Consider the following 19,256-nt stretch of genomic DNA (forward strand, 5'->3'; position numbering starts at 1 on the left):
TATAATACAAAAACCACTTGAAAATAATTATTGAATTAAGTGGATTGGAGAAAAAAAAATCGATAACATTTAAGATTTAATCTAATAAAAATTATGATTATAAAAATAATAATTTTTTAATAGTTACTCATAACACCTAAATAGTAATATTGAATAAAATTTATTGAGTTCCAAATAAAATCCATATGATTAAAAATCTCTTCAGTTATTTTCTTTTTATAAGCAACATTTGGAAGATGGAATGAAAGCTTTTCAACATCCTATAAAAAAAATATATAAAAACTTAAAAAATTATTAATATAAAAATTAATAATTACTTTTGTCGAACAAATCCAATCGTAATCGCTATAAAATATAGCCATAGGAGCTCTAATTTTTTTTAAATCATAATCAGGAGGAGTTTTTGTACCATATTTCTTTTTATTAATTCTTTCCCCATAATCAAATCGACGAAAATGTCCGGATTTAATGATTTGTGCGAAATGAATTGTTTGTAAATACGATATTCCAGCAGGAAGGTTTGATAAAATTGCGGGGAGGAGTTCCTTAAATAAATTAATATGTGAAATTCGTTTATTTATTTATTAATTTCTTACGTAATTCAGTAAACGATAACTAAACCCGATGATTAAAAATAAAATCGAAGAGCAAATTTTGCTAAAAAATGCGCAAATAAATTCAATAATTTTTGAAATGTTTTTATGATGAGATAAAAATTCACCGTTATGACTTGATAAAGTTTCCTACAAAAATAATTTATTATTTATAAAATTAAGTTTTAAATTTTTACCATTAAAAAAACGGTTTCTTCATAAAAATAATTAACAAAAAAATAAATAAACGGATTTATAATGTTTGTCATAAAAGAGCAAGGTGCTAACATCACCCCTAAATTAATCTTTTCGTTATATTTCGGTTTACTCGATAACAACACCAATAAAGTAGTACATCCTTGTGAATGCCCCATATAATGTAATTTAGCATAACCAGTTTTATCCAAAATATAATTAATCATAGCCGGTAAATCGAATAATCCAATTTCGTGCCAACTAAATTTCCAAAATTTTTTATTTTTCGCGGATAAATCAGTATGATTTCGCGAATAAAGATTTCCTCGAGCGTTTCCCAACCAAACATCATACCCATTTTCGGCTAATATAAAAGCTATCGATTTATTTGATCCCATAACAACAAAATCTGCTGCACTTTGTATTATCCCGTGCATTAATAACACAGGACGTCCATTTCTTGTACGATTTTTAATACCGTGTGGAATTCTAAATAACGTCAAAATGTAACCATCTTTAGTTATAACGTTATGAGTTTCTGTTGGATATTTATTTATATGAATTATTTCTAGCTATTAAAAATAAATTTAAGAATAAGATTTATTTAAAAATATTTAAAAACTTACAGCTGATTTACCAACATGTGGATGTTTACTAAAAATAATGTTAAGGTTCATACCAATTATTATTAAACATCGTATCATTTCGGTTTATCTAAAATATAAGAAGAAATATAAGATTAATTTCATAATAATAATGATATAAAATAATAAAAATACATCTTAAGTATCATAAATCGATGTCAAACTCGACTTCTCAAAGGAAGTCAAATATTTAGGAGTAATCCTAGAGAAAACCCTCTCATGGAATGGACATTTATACAAAGCTAGATTACCCTTATGAACTTATTTATTTTATTTATTTATTTACCATTTATTGCCACAAATAAGAATACAAAATTACATAAGATACACAAGAAGAAAAAACAATAAAAAAAATAATAAGAACAAAAATATATACATAAAATCCCACTTAAACAATATAAGCAGTATCAGCAAATGGATCATTTTATCGCACAAGCGATCTCTACCAAATGACCCAACAGAAAAAATAAAAATAATATTTACTGAATATGGCAAGTAGTGATAATTAGATATTATTAACATTTATCACCAAATAAGATCACCAATAAGCAAGAAAAACAAAGAAAAGACAGCGGCTGAAAGAAACCAAAAAAATCTGCCGGATATCGGTTGCCAACAAGTGAGAGCAGTTGAAAAAGAGAAAGACAAAGAACAAAGAATCAGGAAACGGCCAGTTGAAGGGCAAGCAAGTGGCTCTTTAAAACATGTCTAAAATTAGCAATGTTAGAAATATTACGAATTTCAGAAGGCAGTTCATTCCACAGCGCAATCAACTGTACTGTAAATATAACATATAATAGCATTTTATTGTTTTTGATAATTACAATTTTCCCCTTAATACATCCTAATATATGTCATTAGTATATTATTTTCACCCTCTACCCTTTTCCTCCATTTCCATACTCTCGGCTCCTCGGCCCAATCCTCCCCTCATTCATCCATTTGTCTCCTCACCCCCACAACCATTCTCATCCATCGTTTCCCCTCTCCTAAGATCTGCCCTCGGTCCAACTCCTCCTCCCTCAACTCACTGCACCCATTCAACATATGTTCTAACGTTTCCCATTCCTCCCTGCATAGCCTACACCACCTCTCCTCATCGGCCATCCAGTATCTGTTAGCTCTCTCCTCGCTTCCACAACAGAACCTAGCCACCAACTTCTTCCCTTCCTCATCTCCTTCCAATAACAAGTATCTAGACAGCCCCTCCGTAATTATGTCCCTGTACCTTTCGTTATACCTCCCCTCTTTTATTTGTGTCCTTCTTTCCTGTCTCTGCACATCTCGGTCCCTATCTCTCAACTCCTTCCACATCTCCCTACCCACCCTTCGTCTACTATTTATCTCAGTTACCGAGTAGCCCGCTCGTCTATAATAGTTATCTCTGTCTCCTTTCCCATATCTGATCTTTCCCTCTCTAACTTCCCTCCAACACTCCCCCAAGATCCCGCAGTTTGGCCTCCCTTCTATTCTTTCTTCATATTTCACTGCTCTCCTGCCCCCCTCCACTCTGACTTTATCCACCTTTACCTCTTCCCTCACTATATACCCCGGTGTTTCTCTCGCCACCCCAAGCACCCATCTCCAGTATCTAGCTTGCACGTCCTCCAGCATTGCCTGCTCTCTCCATCCCCATACCTCTGCTCCATACATCATCACACTGCTAACCAGACCTTCAAACATAATCTTCCTCGCTGCCACATTCCTTCCAAAGACTCTCTTCCCCCAACCCCATACTTGTCCCATCACCTTGTTCGCCTTTTTTGCCATAGCTATCACATGCGACCCCTCCCTGTTGTCCTCCCTGAACACATACCCCAAGTAAGTATACTCCCTAACCTCCTCGATCTTTTTCCCCCCCCCCTTACAAAACTTCATCATCCTTGTCTTCCCCCCATTCACTTCCAGCCCTTTCCCCCTAAAATATCTTTCCAATGTCTTTATCATATCTTTCATCTCCGCCGCTTCTCTCGCCATGACCACGATGTCATCCGCGTATGCTAACATATGCACCTTTCTACCTCCCACCACCAACCACCAACTGTACTGTAAATGATCTGTGATAAATTTCAGTGCTATGAACAGAAAATGTAAGAATACTATCAGAACGTGAACGAGTAGCAAGCTTATGAGTTGATAATTGCTGGAACCTATCTGATAAGTACTTTGGGGTGCAGTTATGAAGGATTTTAAATAAAATGGTTAATAAACATCCCTCACAGGTTAATATCTGAATGTAGATCAATTTACCCAGAAGAGTCACTGAGAGATCGGGATAAACCGCGTCTGCATAGTCGAAGTGAGGAAATATAAGTGAGTAGCAAAGATTATGACGGACCACCGGAGGAAGAGAGCAGCGAAGTCTTTTTAAAGAGTGGAAACAAGTATAAACTTTTCTGCAAACATGTTGAATTTGTTTCCAAGACAGTGCAGAATCCAAGATTTTTAACTGTGTCAGAAAACCGTATGACATTTCCATCCAGCATCAAATCACTAATCCAGCAGGTAGATGGATTAATCTTACCAAGTAATTGACGAGTTTCAAACACAACAGCTTGCGTTTTAACTGAGTTCAACTGAAGTCCGCATCTCCGAGACCAGTTCAAGACCTTAGATAGTTCGTTATTAAGTCGCACAATAGATTCCGGAAATTCAGCAACAGTTGTAGTAGTATATATAGATAGAGATATAATTAGTAACAGTATTGCAGTACACTGCCTTGAGGAACACCACATTTGATTGCACAAACAGGAAAAATTAAAGAGTTAGCGCGTACGCACAAGGAGCGATGGGAAGGTAATATTGAAACCAAGAAACACAGGAGGGAGTGAATCCGTAGGCAGAAAGAGACGCCAAAAGAAGACTGTGGTCGACAGAATCAAAAGCCTTGCTGAAATCGTGCAGGCATATCTAATATCATCAGTAACTTTAATGAAAGCAGTAGTTGTACTACGCCCACTGCAAAAACCCGATTACAATTCATTGTGTAAATTAAACCTCTCTAGAAATCCTTGAACCTGTAAATAAACTAAGCGTTCAAGAGCTTTTGATAGTACGGATAAAATTGAAATCTGACGGAAATCAGTGTTACATGAAGAGGATTTGGGTGTGGAAACGACATGAGCAACCTTCCAGACAGAGGGAAATAAAGACCACTCAAAAGAAAAGTTGAAGATATGAGTTAAGGGAGGAAGCACTATATCCAGGATAGGAAGAAGAAGGTTGAGGCCGATACCATCAGAATCCACGCAAGGGGACTTCGAATAAGTCAAAGCATCACCTACTTCGGTCGCAGTCACAAGCGTAAGAGAGAAGGAGCAAGATTTAAGAGAAGTAAGAATTTCATTAATTCATAATCGAATCATCGACTCATAATCAAGATCCATCTGGACAGACGGAGAGTCAATCACTCCGAGGCCTCTCAAAATGTTCTCGGCACGACTCCAGGCTGCCTCTGGTAGAAATAAGATCTCTTAGCATACTTACATTTATGATTACAGCGGTTGTGTAAAAGTCGATAATTTTCCCGGTTAGTACTAGAGGGTGGATCTTATCTCATCACTCAGCCAAGGTGCAGGCTGGTGCCTCATCCTGCGGTGCCTAAGTGGGGCATGTTTATCATAAAGATTAATGATTTTAGAATTAAAGTAATCCACTTTAGCATCAATATCTGCTAAACGATACAGTGGAAGCCAATCAATCATCAGTGCTTCTCACAAGAGCAAATTAGTTTCAACTCACGGCAAGTCACAACACATCGAGAACGACTCAGATGCTGCACCCGTAGAGCAAAATAGATTAAATCATGGTTGGTAAATTGCAAGGCAAACCATGTGTAAGTATGCCGTCTGGACAGGATATAATAATAAGATCAAGAAGAGAATGTGAGGTCCAGGATAAAACAGGATAGTCCCATAGATAACTGAATGCTTTTCCAAAATCTCATCTAACTGATCAAAATAGTTCATAGAAGGAGGGCAGTAAATACACCGATGATCGATGACATCAAAGATATTGGATTCAAATGTAAGTAGGAGATCATCAAAATGAGCACAAATACTTTGTGTGTTTATATGACAGACTGATATGAAGTTGGTCAGTCCTCGGAAGAGGTCAATTGAGGGGATCCCCGTATAATCAGCGGGATCAATCATGCCACTACCATCAAACATAGGATTGGACTGTGGGCTGAAGAGAGACTTCGCCTACTGCGGACCAGTTCTCTTGGAATGAAACACACTAAGTCATTTATGTCAAACCCGGGAATATTTTAGGACTTGCTCGTAGCAGCATTAAAGTTCTGATAGGTGTCTTTGCTGGGCACTGCCGTAACTTGTTGGGCATAGCCGACGATGTTGAATGCATGTTTTATGCCACTGCTCTGCTGTTAATCGCATCAGATTCTCGATTTTTGCATCGCAGTTTATCTCCCCAAAGGAAGAAATTCGTTAATAGCATTGGACTGCACAACTGGGTACAATAGATCTTTGACGTTGCGATGCAAGGTTGGTTGGTCCACCAACCCAATATATGATTTATATAATGTAATGATATAAAATAATAAAAACACATCCTAAGTATCACAAATCGATAAGCCAGGACTTTCAAATCAACGCTTTCGCATTGTTTTAAGTTATTTTTAACAACACATTTTTTAAACATGTTATGAAACTAAATGTCATTAAGCTATTATGTTTATCTTTAAGTGTAAGATAAGAATTTATAATTTTAAATTTTGTAGTCAAATAAAATCGTTTTTTGGTACATATTAATAACATTTTCTTAATAAAGTAAGTATTAAGTATGGCACTTAATAGCTTAAGTTAAACGCAGTCAGAGACAAATCTTGAGCTTTGCCAAGAACGATATTTGGAAATGTTAAGAAGGATATTGATGGATAATGGCAATGATCGCCAATATTATCAAAGACCACAATAATTATTGTCCTCAAAAGATCTTGATGTTTCCAATTAAACAATACATAATTTATATTAGTGCATCAGTACCACATAAAATATAAAAATATTAAGTGTATAGGCCACTCAATTAGCACAAAATATGTACAGACCTAGTGACATCTATTAATGAAATTACTAATCCTATACATCAAATTTTACAACGATTTATTTAACAAATCATTTTTAAAAATTACATTTTAAGACCTAAATTATCCTCCCACAAATAATCTGATACAAATAATACAAACATTTAACAATTATTTATTTTATTTATCTCAAAAAAAAATTATTAACACCGACATCTTTGATCACAAATTGAACTATTCGCAATCAGTTTGACATTTAAAATCTCTTTCAAAACTGAAAATATTTTCCTAATTTTCCCAACAATACCGAATTTTAATTCATAATTTATTACCAAAAATCAGTTCAAGTCGCATAGGTACGTTTATTGTTTAGAATTCAATTGGTCCATGTCAAAACAAAAAAGTCATTTTTTCCTTTCGAAATTGTCATTTTTTATTTAAAAAGAGCAAAAACTCGCAATAATGTTAGTTTTTCTGTTAAATAGAAGTGGAACGTTAATTTATCGGTAAAACGATATCTTCTTACAAGTCGGCGCCCGCCATTAAATTCCGTGTGCCGGCGATTTGGGCAATTTCGAGATTCGCCTGCAAAAATGCTCAGATTTCGGCATTTGGCGACGTTTGGCATAAAATCGGCTCGTCCGATTAAATTGAGCCCACAAAATTCTACAGGTAGGCCCCAACAAGACGTAATTTCATGTAAACTAACCTATATTGTCGAATATAACCTTACTTTGTCATGTGCTAATTTCTTTTATAATTTGTAGGACCACAAACGTTTTTTATCGCCCATAGATACTATTCAAGACCACCAAATAAAGATAATAAAGTAGGTAGAAAAACGGAACCTATAACAAAGTTTGATAGAGTACAAATTGGGGGACATCCTGATTGTAGACCTAGAGAAAGACGACCGTGTGGTCCACCAGAATTAAATCCTTGTACTAGAAAGGTTTCCCAACCCATCCTTATATCCTAATTATTCAAATTTAGTTAAAAATTATTAAATTTATTTTTTTTTTTTTAGAATATCCCATCATTACAAGAATGTATAAAACCCAACGAAATGAGTAAACTTCCTAAATTAGAGTGTGCTTTTGATGCTATCGAAGCAGAACATCGCCGGAGAAATAGGAACATTTTAATTATAGGTTTATTGTTTGCAGCACTTAGTATAGGGGCTGTAAGTTACTTTAATTAAGTACATAACCCTTTATAATTATTTTTTTTGTTATTAGTTAGTGTTGTATTTAAATGCAACTGAAGATAAACCACCAAAGAGAAAACCAAAACCAAAAAGACCAGCCAAACCAAGTAAGTTAAATTGGTACAATTCAAGAATCATCATGTGGCTTAAAAATCAATAATTTTTTTTAATCAAATTTAAATAATAAATGTCCTTATTTACCATCTATAAACTAAAGATAACCTAAAATCTATATCTGATGCCCTCTTTAAACATTACTTAATGATTTATTTCAGAATTTTGTGTAAAAATTCAATTTTGAGTTAGGTTAATTAACATTTAAACAAGTATGAATTTCCCAAATATCAGGTTAGGCATGGAGCAGAGGGTGGTTTTGTTACATTAATATTCAGGTCCATGTGAGTAGGTAGATGGTAAATAAAGACATTTCAGTTGTTGTGGCTTTTTTGACACACAATCTAATAACACAGAGTCTATTGACACACAGTCCATTGTAGTCCAATAATAATGCAGTCCATATAACATGCAGTCTCAGCAATGTAATAAAAATGTTTATAAAACATCTATAGCACCAAAATAAGCACAATTTATATAATATATTAGTCTTTTTCAATTATTTTATACCTATGTCTTGATCTACCATAAAATAGTTATATAACATCTATAAAACCACAATAAAAATTGTTTAACATCTTTATATAATAATTTTATAAATGTGTTAACAAAATTTTTAAAATAATTAATATAAATAACTTTTAAAATAACTCTAACTATTTTATGATAAAGTAATATGAGCGTCTATAACATGTTTATAAAATTATTAAATAATTATTTTATAATAACTATACAGGGTAATTCAAATTCGACCCCCACCATTGGGATCTCACAAACCATAAGAGATACAGAAATGGTTAAATGGGGACAAAGTTGCGTATCTTAGAGCTCATCATTTTTCAACTAAGTTTTTGGATCTAGCCGTTTTAGTTTTTAAAATATGGCCGAAAAGCAAAAAAAAAAGATTTTTTCGTTTTTTGCCTATAACTCCTTTATTTTTCGTTTTTTCATGAATCTGAAAAAACATTCTTAAGGCAACTTTTTATGAAAAATGTCTTGACACAACTAGAAATTTTCTCCGACGGTTTTCGTGAAACTATCATCAGGTTTATTCTTTGTTTTGAATAATTAAATGTTTTTTTAAAAACAAAATGTGTGAAAATCAAATATGGCGTTTATAAGAAAAAATAAACCTGATGATAGTTTCACGAAAATAAAACGTCGGAGAAAATTTCTAGTTGTGTCATTGACATTCTGTATCTCTTATGGTTTCTGAGATCCTAATGGTGGGGGTCGAATTTGAATTACTCTATATATCTATTGTAAAGTATCAGGACCAAAAAATCTTCGCATTTCATCGACTACATATGTGAGATTGTGTACATTGCTGATAATAAAATCTTCTCCATAGATATTGGCAGAATCCTCTAAAAAACTTTCAAGTAGCGTTTGAGCCAACCTAAGAAAAAATTCGTAGGCATTACATGAGCAAATAGTTATAGCACAAAATAATTTCAAAAAATGTTTGTATCGAAAGATAATACGTCTTTTAGTATCACTATTCCAAGATAATGCAAAAAATGTGTGATACTCTTTACTCTTCCATTGACATAAACCGTCTAAACCACGAACAGCTCTATGAACTTCAGAAAGCATTTTACAGTTCAGCAGGAAATTTTCCTTGCAGACAATTTACTTCTATAGTTGTCAAAACTACCATCTCTCCAACCCAATAAACAGTTATTTCTTCAGAAACCCGAAAGTTTCTAGTTGATAGGTTTGTCTAATGTGTGTTGGGTTCTTTACTATTGACGAAGTACACAAAGCATTACATGGGATAGCGTTGAATAAACTTTATTCAATAAAGCACCTGGAGCGGATAATCTGCCACCAATCTTGATTAGGAACTGCTCTGAGGCTATGGCAATACCCCTACAGTTAATTTATAATAAATCTTTGCAACAGGGGATTTTTCCAGACGCGTGGAAGTAGGCCAACGTAGTTCCAATTTTTAAAAATGGTGCTAGGAATTTACTTACTAATTACCGACCGATATCATTATTGCCTATTCTTTGCAAGGTTTTTGGGAAATTAGTGTACATCGGCGTATTTTTTCAAGTCAAACAGAATATACATATGAGTCAACATGGGTTTTATCCCGGACGATCAGTTGAAACCAATTTATTGGAATACACAGATTTTCTGTTCTCAGCATTTGATAGCAACTTACAGGTGGATGCGGTGTACACTGATTTTAACAAGGCATTTGATAAGGTGGACCACACTATACTGTTAAATAAGTTACGATGTTTTGGCGTGACGGGTGGCTTACTGCGTTGGTTTGGTTCCTACGTGTCTGAACGCATCCAAGTGGTACGCATAGGCCAAGGTTTATATATTAAAGGTTGTCTAAGTACCTATGCTGCAATACTTTGTTTTAGTTTGTGAGCGAGGGGCAAGAGCAGGAGTGTTTCGTGACGTAAGCGATCACGGATTGCGCACGCAACCTCATGGCCATGTGGTGCTCCGTCCATTTGTTTAATTTGAATTGCTTGGCGGTATTATCACAGTATAAAGTAAAGCAGTAGTCTCACTTCGTGTCGGCACCTTTGACGTCGTGTCCGTACATTTTTTACTGCACCATTGAAATAATTGTCACAACAAACTTTTATGTCGATAATAAAGATCACTCATCTCATAAGGTAGCAAACGTGGCATGAATGCGTGCAGCGTGTGCGCAGTAGCAAAACTGAGGACGCCATATAAGGCAAGTGAGACTACTGATTTACTTTATACTGTGGTATTATTTTCCACATGTGACGTAATGCGCAGTATGGTTGCGTACGAATCTAGACAACCTCTTATATATAAACCTTGCGCATAGGCGGCTACTCTTCGTATCCATCTATAGTGACTTTTGTCGTGCCTCAGGGTAGTCACCTGGGACCACTATTATTTTTAATATATGTTAACGATATATTTTCTTGTATAACAAATTCGCGCTGTTAAATGTGTGAAGTTGCAGACTGACCTTGACAGGCTTGACCAGTTCTGTGTTAGAAATCACCTTATGTTAAATATTGCCAAATATAATTTCATTTACAAAAAAACGCTATTACATCAAATATAATAATTGTATTGGTACGAAAGGCCTGCGTCGAGTGACGCACACCGTCGATGAAGAGAAGCTGATATTTGACAGACATGTTGACGGAGTGGTTGTAAAGTGTTACAGAATGTTAGGCTTTATAAAACGATCTACCGAGCATTTCACAAACTCAAGTGCAATTATAAGCATGTATACTGCTTATATTAGCAGTGTCTTAAACTTTGGAAGCATTGTCTAGAATCCACAATATGCGGTTTACATCGAACGGTCTACTATCTTTGCTACAGAACCAGATGTGAATATGTCGATTATCCCGCAAGTTGTGAGATGTTCACATTTCTGACTCTCCGTCAACGACGAGCATACAATGACGTACATTTTCTGTTTAGGCTTGTCAGTGGTCTTGTTTAATTGCGATTTATTCGCGTATAATCCAGCTAGTGTCAAGCGCAACATCAGAACCGCCATTATATCTTCATCTGCCGTATCGCTATGATTGTAATGCCTTAATGCTCTGTCTTTAAGCTTGTTTTAGAAATTAGGATTTTTTTTAGTTGTACTTTATAAATGTATGGAACAACTTTATTGGGTTCGTCCCGTTGTTGTTCTCTTGTTCAAATTAAAAAAAAAACTAGAACTAACACTAGACCTAGAACTAGAGAACTTAGAGACGTGCGGTTAAAGCTACTTTAGTAAAAATAACATTACTTTTAAGTTTATCAGATTGATTTTATGCGTGGCTATAAAATAAACAGTTTGTTGGTTAGGTGTTAACCGGTTTAATCGTAAAATACATGATTAACATTGCTTGTGACGTCACATCGAAACTTTAATGTGATTTTCCTACACTTTTCCGCATTTTCTTTTTATTTTTAACGTGTTTTTTGGGATTGATTAAAAAAAATCGTCGATTTTTAAAACATGGTGATTCTTGAATTTTTCCATTAAATCTAATTTATAAGCAAAAATGACTTACGAATCAAAATTAATTAACACTTCATTAATCACCAATAAACACAATTGAATTGAATTAATGTCTGTAATAAAAAAAATCTTTTAATATAAAGATAAATTTTATTTTCTCTTCCAGTAAAAGGAGTTCCAATTAAAAACCCAGCAAATTCGGGTGATATCCCCGCCGAAGTTCCCTATTTATTAATAGGTGGTGGTACAGCTGCATTCTCTGCATTTCGCGCAATAAAATCAAGCGATCCAACGGCTCAAGTTTTAGTAGTAAGCGCAGATGGTTTTTACCCTTACATGCGTCCGCCGCTTTCTAAAGAACTTTGGTTCGGCGAAGATGAAAGTGTTGCGCGAAATCTAGAATTTAAACAATGGAATGGTTCCCAAAGAAGTCTTTTTTACGAACCCGATGATTTCTATGTGCCATGTCGGGAATTACTCGATACTCCAAACGGTGGAGTAGCAGTCGCTCGTGGATGGTCGATTTCTCATTTAGACGTCGTCGAGCGTATTGCGTACCTCGAAAATGGACAAGAAATTAAATACGGAAAGTGCCTTATTGCAACGGGGGCATCGCCGAAAAATCTAGATGTTTTTGAAAATGCTGAAGATGCTGTTAAAGAAAACGTTACGATTTACAGGGATGTTTATGATTTTAAATATATGTTTGATATATTAGGAGGGGCTAAAGCGATTGCGATTGTTGGTGGTGGATTTCTTGGAAGTGAATTAGCTTGCGCGTTTGGTAGAAAATTTAAAAAGGAAGGAACACAAGAGGTTTATCAAATTTTTAAAGAAGGTGGTAATATGGGAAAAGTCCTTCCGGAATATTTAAGCTTTTGGACTACGGATAAAATTAAACACGAAGGCGTACATGTATTAACTAATAGTGAGGTTATGTCGGCGGTTCCCTCCAAAGATAGAGTTAAATTAACGCTAAATAACGGAAAGGATATTATCGTGGATAAGGTTGTTGTGGCTGTTGGAGTCGAGCCAAACACTCAAATAGCAGAAAAATCCGATTTAGAAACTGATCCAGATCTTGGAGGATATTTAGTCAACACCGAACTTCAAGCTAGATCAAATTTATACATCGCTGGAGATTGTGCGTGCTTTTACGACGTAAAATTGGGTAGAAGAAGAGTTGAGCACCATGACCACGCAGTTATTTCCGGTCGATTAGCAGGAGAAAACATGACAGGTGGTGCAAAACCATATCTTCATCAAAGTATGTTTTGGTCTGATTTAGGACCGGAAGTTGGTTATGAAGCGATTGGAATTATCGATTCAACTTTACCAACAGTTGGTGTATTTGCCAAAGCCAGCGATAAAGATAATCCAAAAGCAGTGATAACCGCATCAGATGACGGTCTTCGTTCGGAAACTGTTCCACCAGAATGTAAAAAATACGCTGCTACTTCACCGGAAGCTGAGAAAAAAGCACAGGATAATAGAAGGGAGATGAGTAAACCAATGGAAGGTGAAGATTTTGGAAAAGGAGTTATTTTTTATTTAAGGGATGATATCGTAGTCGGAATTGTATTATGGAATGTATTCAATCGAATGCAAATTGCTAGACAAGTATTAAAAGATGAACGAAAGTACGAAGATTTAAATGAAGTCGCGAAGTTGTTTAATATACACGAAGATTGAAGAATTAATTTTTTATGAGACAATGATCTAAAATAAAAAAAAAAAAAGAATTTAACCATATACAATTAAGAGTGGTTTTTGTTAGATTTCACTTTTTTGTTGTTACTGACACTTAACCATTTTTTTTTGTAGTTTAAGTTTTGTAAATAGGTTGTTTTCTTTTTTTAAAACATAAAAATCATGTATATTTTAATCATGTACATAAGTTCTAAGGACTTTTTGGTGCATGGTTTTTGTAAATGACACCCACTCTAATTGGAATAGTTTATTTCTTTTTTTTTTCTATACTTTATGTGTAATGATGATGTGCTATAATTTTTTGCATTTGTTTTGTTAAATTTGTACACAAAGAAATTGATATGAAAACATTTTATTATTTTTTTATGGTTTTTTAGCTCCCATTGTTACTTTTGAATACCTTGACGTTGTTTATCTATTTCCAATTCCTTTTATATGTATTTCTGTATTTAAATCTAAATTTGGATTTAAATAAACGTTATCTACTTGGAGGCGAAAGAGGATTTACCTCTCTAAAAAGATCGCTAAGATCCCGAATATATTTTAGAGTGTACTCAAACATCTTATTCCAGATCCGAACCAGGAAAGGTATTGATTAAGATTAATCAAATCGAGACTTTATGATAATACATAATTTTTATCAACAGATGATGCAGTTACTTCTGGTATCAAAAATTCTCTCAAAAACATTAATTGCGTAATTTTATCTCTATTTTGCGAATGGCCTGCAGTATGCTAGCAGAGGGTAGAAGATTTATTGATTAGAAAAGGGAATAGAGAAAGAAGGCGGATGAATGAGAGAATTTGGCTGACTTAAATTGGTAGTCATTGGTAATCTAGGTGAGTGTCAATCATTGATATCTATATATTTTTGTAATAATCTTTGAGAAAGACAATACCAAAATACATCGACGATTATTTACATACATATTTGTAAGATATTTATTGTAATCTAGTACACTATAAGATTCATCATCTTAGAATTCTTTTTTTATTTCGGTTTTAAATTTTGTATTACTCAATGATTTGATATTACTTGGCAATAGATTGAACAATTTTACTGCTGCGTAATTCGGGTTATTTTACTATTTACTTATCCTATCAAAGGAAAGAATAAGGTCATCTCTGCGTCTGGTGTTATCTGAATGTACAGGGTGGTTCAAATTCGATGTCCGAATAGGCTAACTCGAAAACTATAAGAGTTAGAAGAAAAGTAGCTGAGATGTCATGATCTCGTTTTTCGAGAAACTGCTAATGCCGAAAACCTCATAGCGCTATCGTCTTTTGTATTTCCGCTAGAGGCCGAAATTGAAAATATCGTAAAACAAGCAAGTGCAATTATCTTCGTTATTATTCTAGGTGGAGTATTATAACTAAGACATTATATGGACACTTTTTTACAGAGAATTTCATGACGTAGTCAAAAAAAAATTGTCGGTTTTAGATTTTGAGATATTATCACAATTTTGGTTTTTTTAAATGGAAACAACCACTGATTATACGCTTAATAAATTCGTTATTTTTTCTGATTACAAAAATATAGGGTTTGACAGGTTTATTTCTTATTGCTTTAGAATAAAACTAAAAATAAACTTTTCTCTTAGTGTCGTCGAAAAAATTAAATTTACAGTTTCCTGTAAATTACGGTTCTATAACTAAAAATTAAAAAAACATATTTCTGATATTTGAAACAATATATTTGTTGAACTGTTTAATTTATATATGTTTTACACAAAAGTTGGAATATATTGCATTATTTCACATTTTTTATTACGATTTAATATTATTTTTAAATGACTTAATAAATTATCGATAGATGGCGCTCATGTTTTTTTTTTAATTCAAATAAACATAGCAGCATTTGTTTGTATTCAAAAATTTTCAGAAGTGTCACTTTAAAAATCCTTTAAGATCAATTACGAAAATTTTAAAAAGTTTGACATGTTAGAATGTTACATATTAAAAAATTATTTGTTTTTAAATACCAGAAGGTATCTTCGTATTTAATTGTTAACTTTTTAGATTTTACCTAGCGCCCCGTAACTTACAGGAAACTGTAAATTTAATTTCCTCGACGACACTAGATGGAAATTTTATAAAAAAAGTTTATTTTTAGCTTTATTATAAAACAATAAGAAATAGACCTATCGAACCCTATATTTATGTAATCAGAAAAAAATAACTAATTTAATAAGCGAATAATCAGTGGTGGTTTCCATTTAAAAAAACGAAAATTCTCATATCTTAAAATCTAAAACCGAAAAATTTTTTTTGACTATGTCATGAAATTTTCTGTAAAAAAGTGTCCATATAATGTCGTAGTTATAATACTTCACCTATAATAATAACCAAGATAATTGCACTTATTGGTTTTACGATATTTTCAATTTTGGCCTCTAGGGGAAAAACAAAAGTCGATAGCGCTATGAGGTTTTCGGCATTAACAATTTCTCGAAAAACGAGATCATGACATGTAAGCTACTTTTTTTCTAACTCTTATAGTTTCCGAGTTAGCCTATTCGGACATCGAATTTGAACCACCCTGTACTTCTGAATTTTTTGTGTAAATACAGACATGTTAATATAAGACAGCACGGTAAGGTTAGTATGTTTAATCTTTTAAAATATGTTCTACAACTGTCTCTATGTCCTCGCCGCTTTTTACTGTAGCTTAAAAATGGTTTCCATTTCCAATTATTACAGTTTTTAGGCTATACAGGATGTATATAAATTGATGCGAAAAGTTTTAAGGGGTCAAAACCACTTCTCCTCCAAGTTACAGCCCTCTAAAATAAGAGGAAAAGAATTGTTTTTCTTTAATAAATCCACTACGGAGGAATTTGGAAGGATAAAATTTGATTAGATCTGATCAAGAAATACCTAATAGAGAATTCGATAGATTTGGGTGTTGATTTGCTTGAGGTTGATAGCTTTCTGAAGGTGTTAGACTTTTTAGCTTAATCAACTCGAAGAGTAGCTACTTGGAAACAACGTGGAAATTTACGAATCAATATTTTACATTTATTTAGCTAAAACAACGAATATCACGAAGTTTATCAAGATTTATAACCTAAGGTTTTTATGTAAAGAGAATTTCGACATTAACTTCTTCTCCTGTAATGCTTTTTGAAATTTGTATCTCACTTCTTATAACATCCTGATCCGCTGACGGTAATTATTAACAAATATTAATTAGTTTTTAAATTAACTTTATTATCATAACCTCTAACAGTCTCTTCTCTTGATATTTATTTTGTAATCGTGCCTGTTGATGTCGTAAAAGACGAAACACGTGTCGCACCGAATTTATATATAAAAAATACATCGTTTAAGCCAAGAATTTCCTTGCGTTTTTTAACCTTTTCATTTTGCATTCAAACGACGAATCTGGAAAATATTTTAGCATTACGTGTTAGATATTGTTTGTAAATAAAACTTCTTCTGTTTTAATAATAGGCAATACAAAATGCAAAATGGTTTACCTATGGGTTCTTCCATATCGGGGATCCTTTCAGACATTTATGTTGATCACATAGAATAAGAACTATTTATAGATAAACATAAACTTTTTGTAAGTGACATTGATTTCTATACACGTTATGTCGATCGTTTATAAAGGTAATTCTGCAAAATTTAAAGCACTACTTAATTTAATTAATAACCTAAGCTCATTAGAATTTACAACAGAAATTGAAATTAACTTTTTGAATCTGACCCTTCAAAGAAATTTGAGTAGGAATTTAATTGAGTTCAACATCTTCAGGAAGCCGACTTTCACTGATAATGTGATTCTTATTGTTGTAGGCAACACAAATACGCCAATTTTAGATTTCTGTTGAACAGAATTTACAACATACCTTAATTCACAAAGGCTATTAAATGAGATTAAAACCATTGTAAAAATAGGTTTAAATAATGGCTACCAGACACAAGAGATTCAACATATATACAACCTGGTTCACTCTTCTAAAATAATCAACCTAATTTATCCTCATTGCAAAACTAGAACTAACTAATTGAATATAAAATGAAAAAGAGTTTAAATAAGTTCAATCTGACCCCTGCCTTTGTCTCCAACAATAAAATGTACAACAGTTTAGTTAATAATAAATCAAAAAAGAGATGTGAGGATCAGAGTGGCGTGTATCAAATTAATTGTCCAGAATGCGATAAAATAGACCGGTAGAAATCTGTACACTCGTTTTAGGGAACACATTACCAAAGCTAACTCTTCAGTTTACAAACATATACAAAGTCACAATCACAATATACAATTTCAAAATGTTAAGCTAATTAAAAATTTAAAGAAATCACATGAATTAGACCTTTATGAGGAACTTCACATTAATAAAAATAAAGATAAAAACAATAAACTTTCATTCATTTAACATTCTGAATCTTCTTATAAATTATAATGTTCACTTTTATTTTTTGACTTCTAAACCTATTTTCAAATTTAATTTATAACCATCCTACTCTTTCTCAGAATTTCTCCGTCTTGTTCAATACATTCATGCATAGTCAATTCATTTCTTTTACACCTTTGATTCACTTACTTATTGGTTGCTCACATATTTTGTAAGTAGATTTTTTAAAAATTATATTTTATAATGTGTTCTATAATATGGTCTTGTAAAGTCTTTATAAAATTCATTTTGATGGTTTATATATCCACGTGGTTTTTTCAAAAAAGGAATTTTTTAACGATGAAGTAAGTCCCCATTTTTGGTATCACGCTGCTCTGATCTAATATTTTTCAATTATTTTATAGAAATTCTTCGATGATATTTAATTAAATTTTAAGCAATTATTTCTACAAAAATAAACGCTCCCTTCAGGTTTAAATTTTGAGTTTGGATGATATTTTGCAGCCCTTTTCGAATTGTTTTAACTTGTAACATGCCTAAAATAATAAATAATAAGCATGAACCCTCATCATTAACTTTTGACGATAAATATATTTTTTGAATTTTTTAAAAGAATTTTTTAAGAATGTTTAAAGGGATTTTGAATGTTAATTTCAATAATAATCTTATACAGGGTGTTCATTTCAAAACTTTCCACCTTAATTTCTGTAAATCCGGAAGTTTAAAAAGAAAATCGCTGAAATAGGTAAAGAATAAAACCAAGGGGGACAACTTTTTATGCAAAAATTGACTCACTCACTTCAACCCCCCGCCGCCAGAAACCAGCCCCTTAAAAATCTTAAATGGAAAGGGGTGTCAAGTGATACCTCATTTTAAAGGTCTTTTAAGGTATAGTCTCCGATATTTCTGGTGGTTTTTATGGCCCTCAGAAATAGTAGTGGCAGTAATTATCACCCGGAAAAAGTACCTGGACATGATTTATGATAGGTCCTCCTAGGGAACTAGGTCCAGGGACGCACTTCTTTTTTATTTTATTTTAAATTCAACAAAATAAAACAGAAATGTAGTAAATAATATAAATTTACTTATACTTAAATGATTTTACAAAAAAAAGCAAGTATTAATTTATAATATAAAAATTAAAACATATTTTTTATGATTATCTTTGAATTAGTGTGAAAAGATAATAAATTTTATAATAATAATCATAAATTATTTAAGCAAATGTACTTTTTAGATAGATTTAAATAAATTGTTGTATTTTCACACAAAGTAATGATATTTAAGTTTTTAAATATTATGTTATTGAAATTTTCGTTAACAACTCACGCCAGAGTTTGGGGTTCGTAAACTACCTGTATACAACCCAATCTTTGTTCGTTATATGACTGCAATTAAGTCATAAAAAC

At 32.9% G+C, this 19,256-nt stretch overlaps 2 protein-coding genes across 2 annotated transcripts; one reads left to right on the forward strand and one right to left on the reverse strand.

Annotated features, from left to right (window-relative positions):
* Positions 1 to 76: 76 nt before the first annotated feature.
* Positions 77 to 1,493, reverse strand: LOC111421294 (lipase 3-like). Its single transcript, XM_071200513.1, has 6 exons — positions 1,415 to 1,493; positions 791 to 1,360; positions 597 to 743; positions 318 to 545; positions 128 to 260; positions 77 to 81 (listed from the first exon to the last, which is right to left on the reverse strand). The coding sequence occupies exons 1-6, from the start codon at positions 1,490 to 1,492 to the stop codon at positions 77 to 79; spliced, it is 1,161 nt and encodes a 386-aa protein (XP_071056614.1). The 5' UTR covers position 1,493.
* A 5,399-nt stretch (positions 1,494 to 6,892) lies between these two features.
* Positions 6,893 to 13,830, forward strand: LOC111421297 (Apoptosis inducing factor). The gene is made up of 5 exons (XM_023054436.2): positions 6,893 to 7,148; positions 7,244 to 7,305; positions 7,504 to 7,659; positions 7,715 to 7,790; positions 11,937 to 13,830. The coding sequence occupies exons 1-5, from the start codon at positions 7,070 to 7,072 to the stop codon at positions 13,460 to 13,462; spliced, it is 1,899 nt and encodes a 632-aa protein (XP_022910204.2). The 5' UTR covers positions 6,893 to 7,069; the 3' UTR covers positions 13,463 to 13,830.
* Positions 13,831 to 19,256: the final 5,426 nt, after the last annotated feature.

This window comes from Onthophagus taurus, chromosome 11 (assembly GCF_036711975.1).
Source record: "Onthophagus taurus isolate NC chromosome 11, IU_Otau_3.0, whole genome shotgun sequence".
Lineage (NCBI taxonomy): Eukaryota > Metazoa > Arthropoda > Insecta > Coleoptera > Scarabaeidae > Onthophagus > Onthophagus taurus.

Bases quoted from the DNA above. Each gene is read 5' to 3' on its own strand.
- LOC111421294 (XM_071200513.1), bottom strand. From the start codon at position 1,492: ATGATACGATGTTTAATAATAATTGGTATGAACCTTAACATTATTTTT. The intron at 1,361-1,414 runs GTAAGTTTTTAA...TATTTTTAATAG, and splicing joins CACATGTTGGTAAATCAGCT to CTAGAAATAATTCATATAAA. The intron at 261-317 runs GTAATTATTAAT...TTTTTTTTATAG, and splicing joins ATTGGATTTGTTCGACAAAA to GATGTTGAAAAGCTTTCATT.
- LOC111421297 (XM_023054436.2), top strand. From the start codon at position 7,070: ATGCTCAGATTTCGGCATTTGGCGACGTTTGGCATAAAATCGGCTCGT. The intron at 7,306-7,503 runs GTAGGTAGAAAA...TTTTTTTTTTAG, and splicing joins CACCAAATAAAGATAATAAA to AATATCCCATCATTACAAGA. The intron at 7,660-7,714 runs GTAAGTTACTTT...TTTTGTTATTAG, and splicing joins CAGCACTTAGTATAGGGGCT to TTAGTGTTGTATTTAAATGC.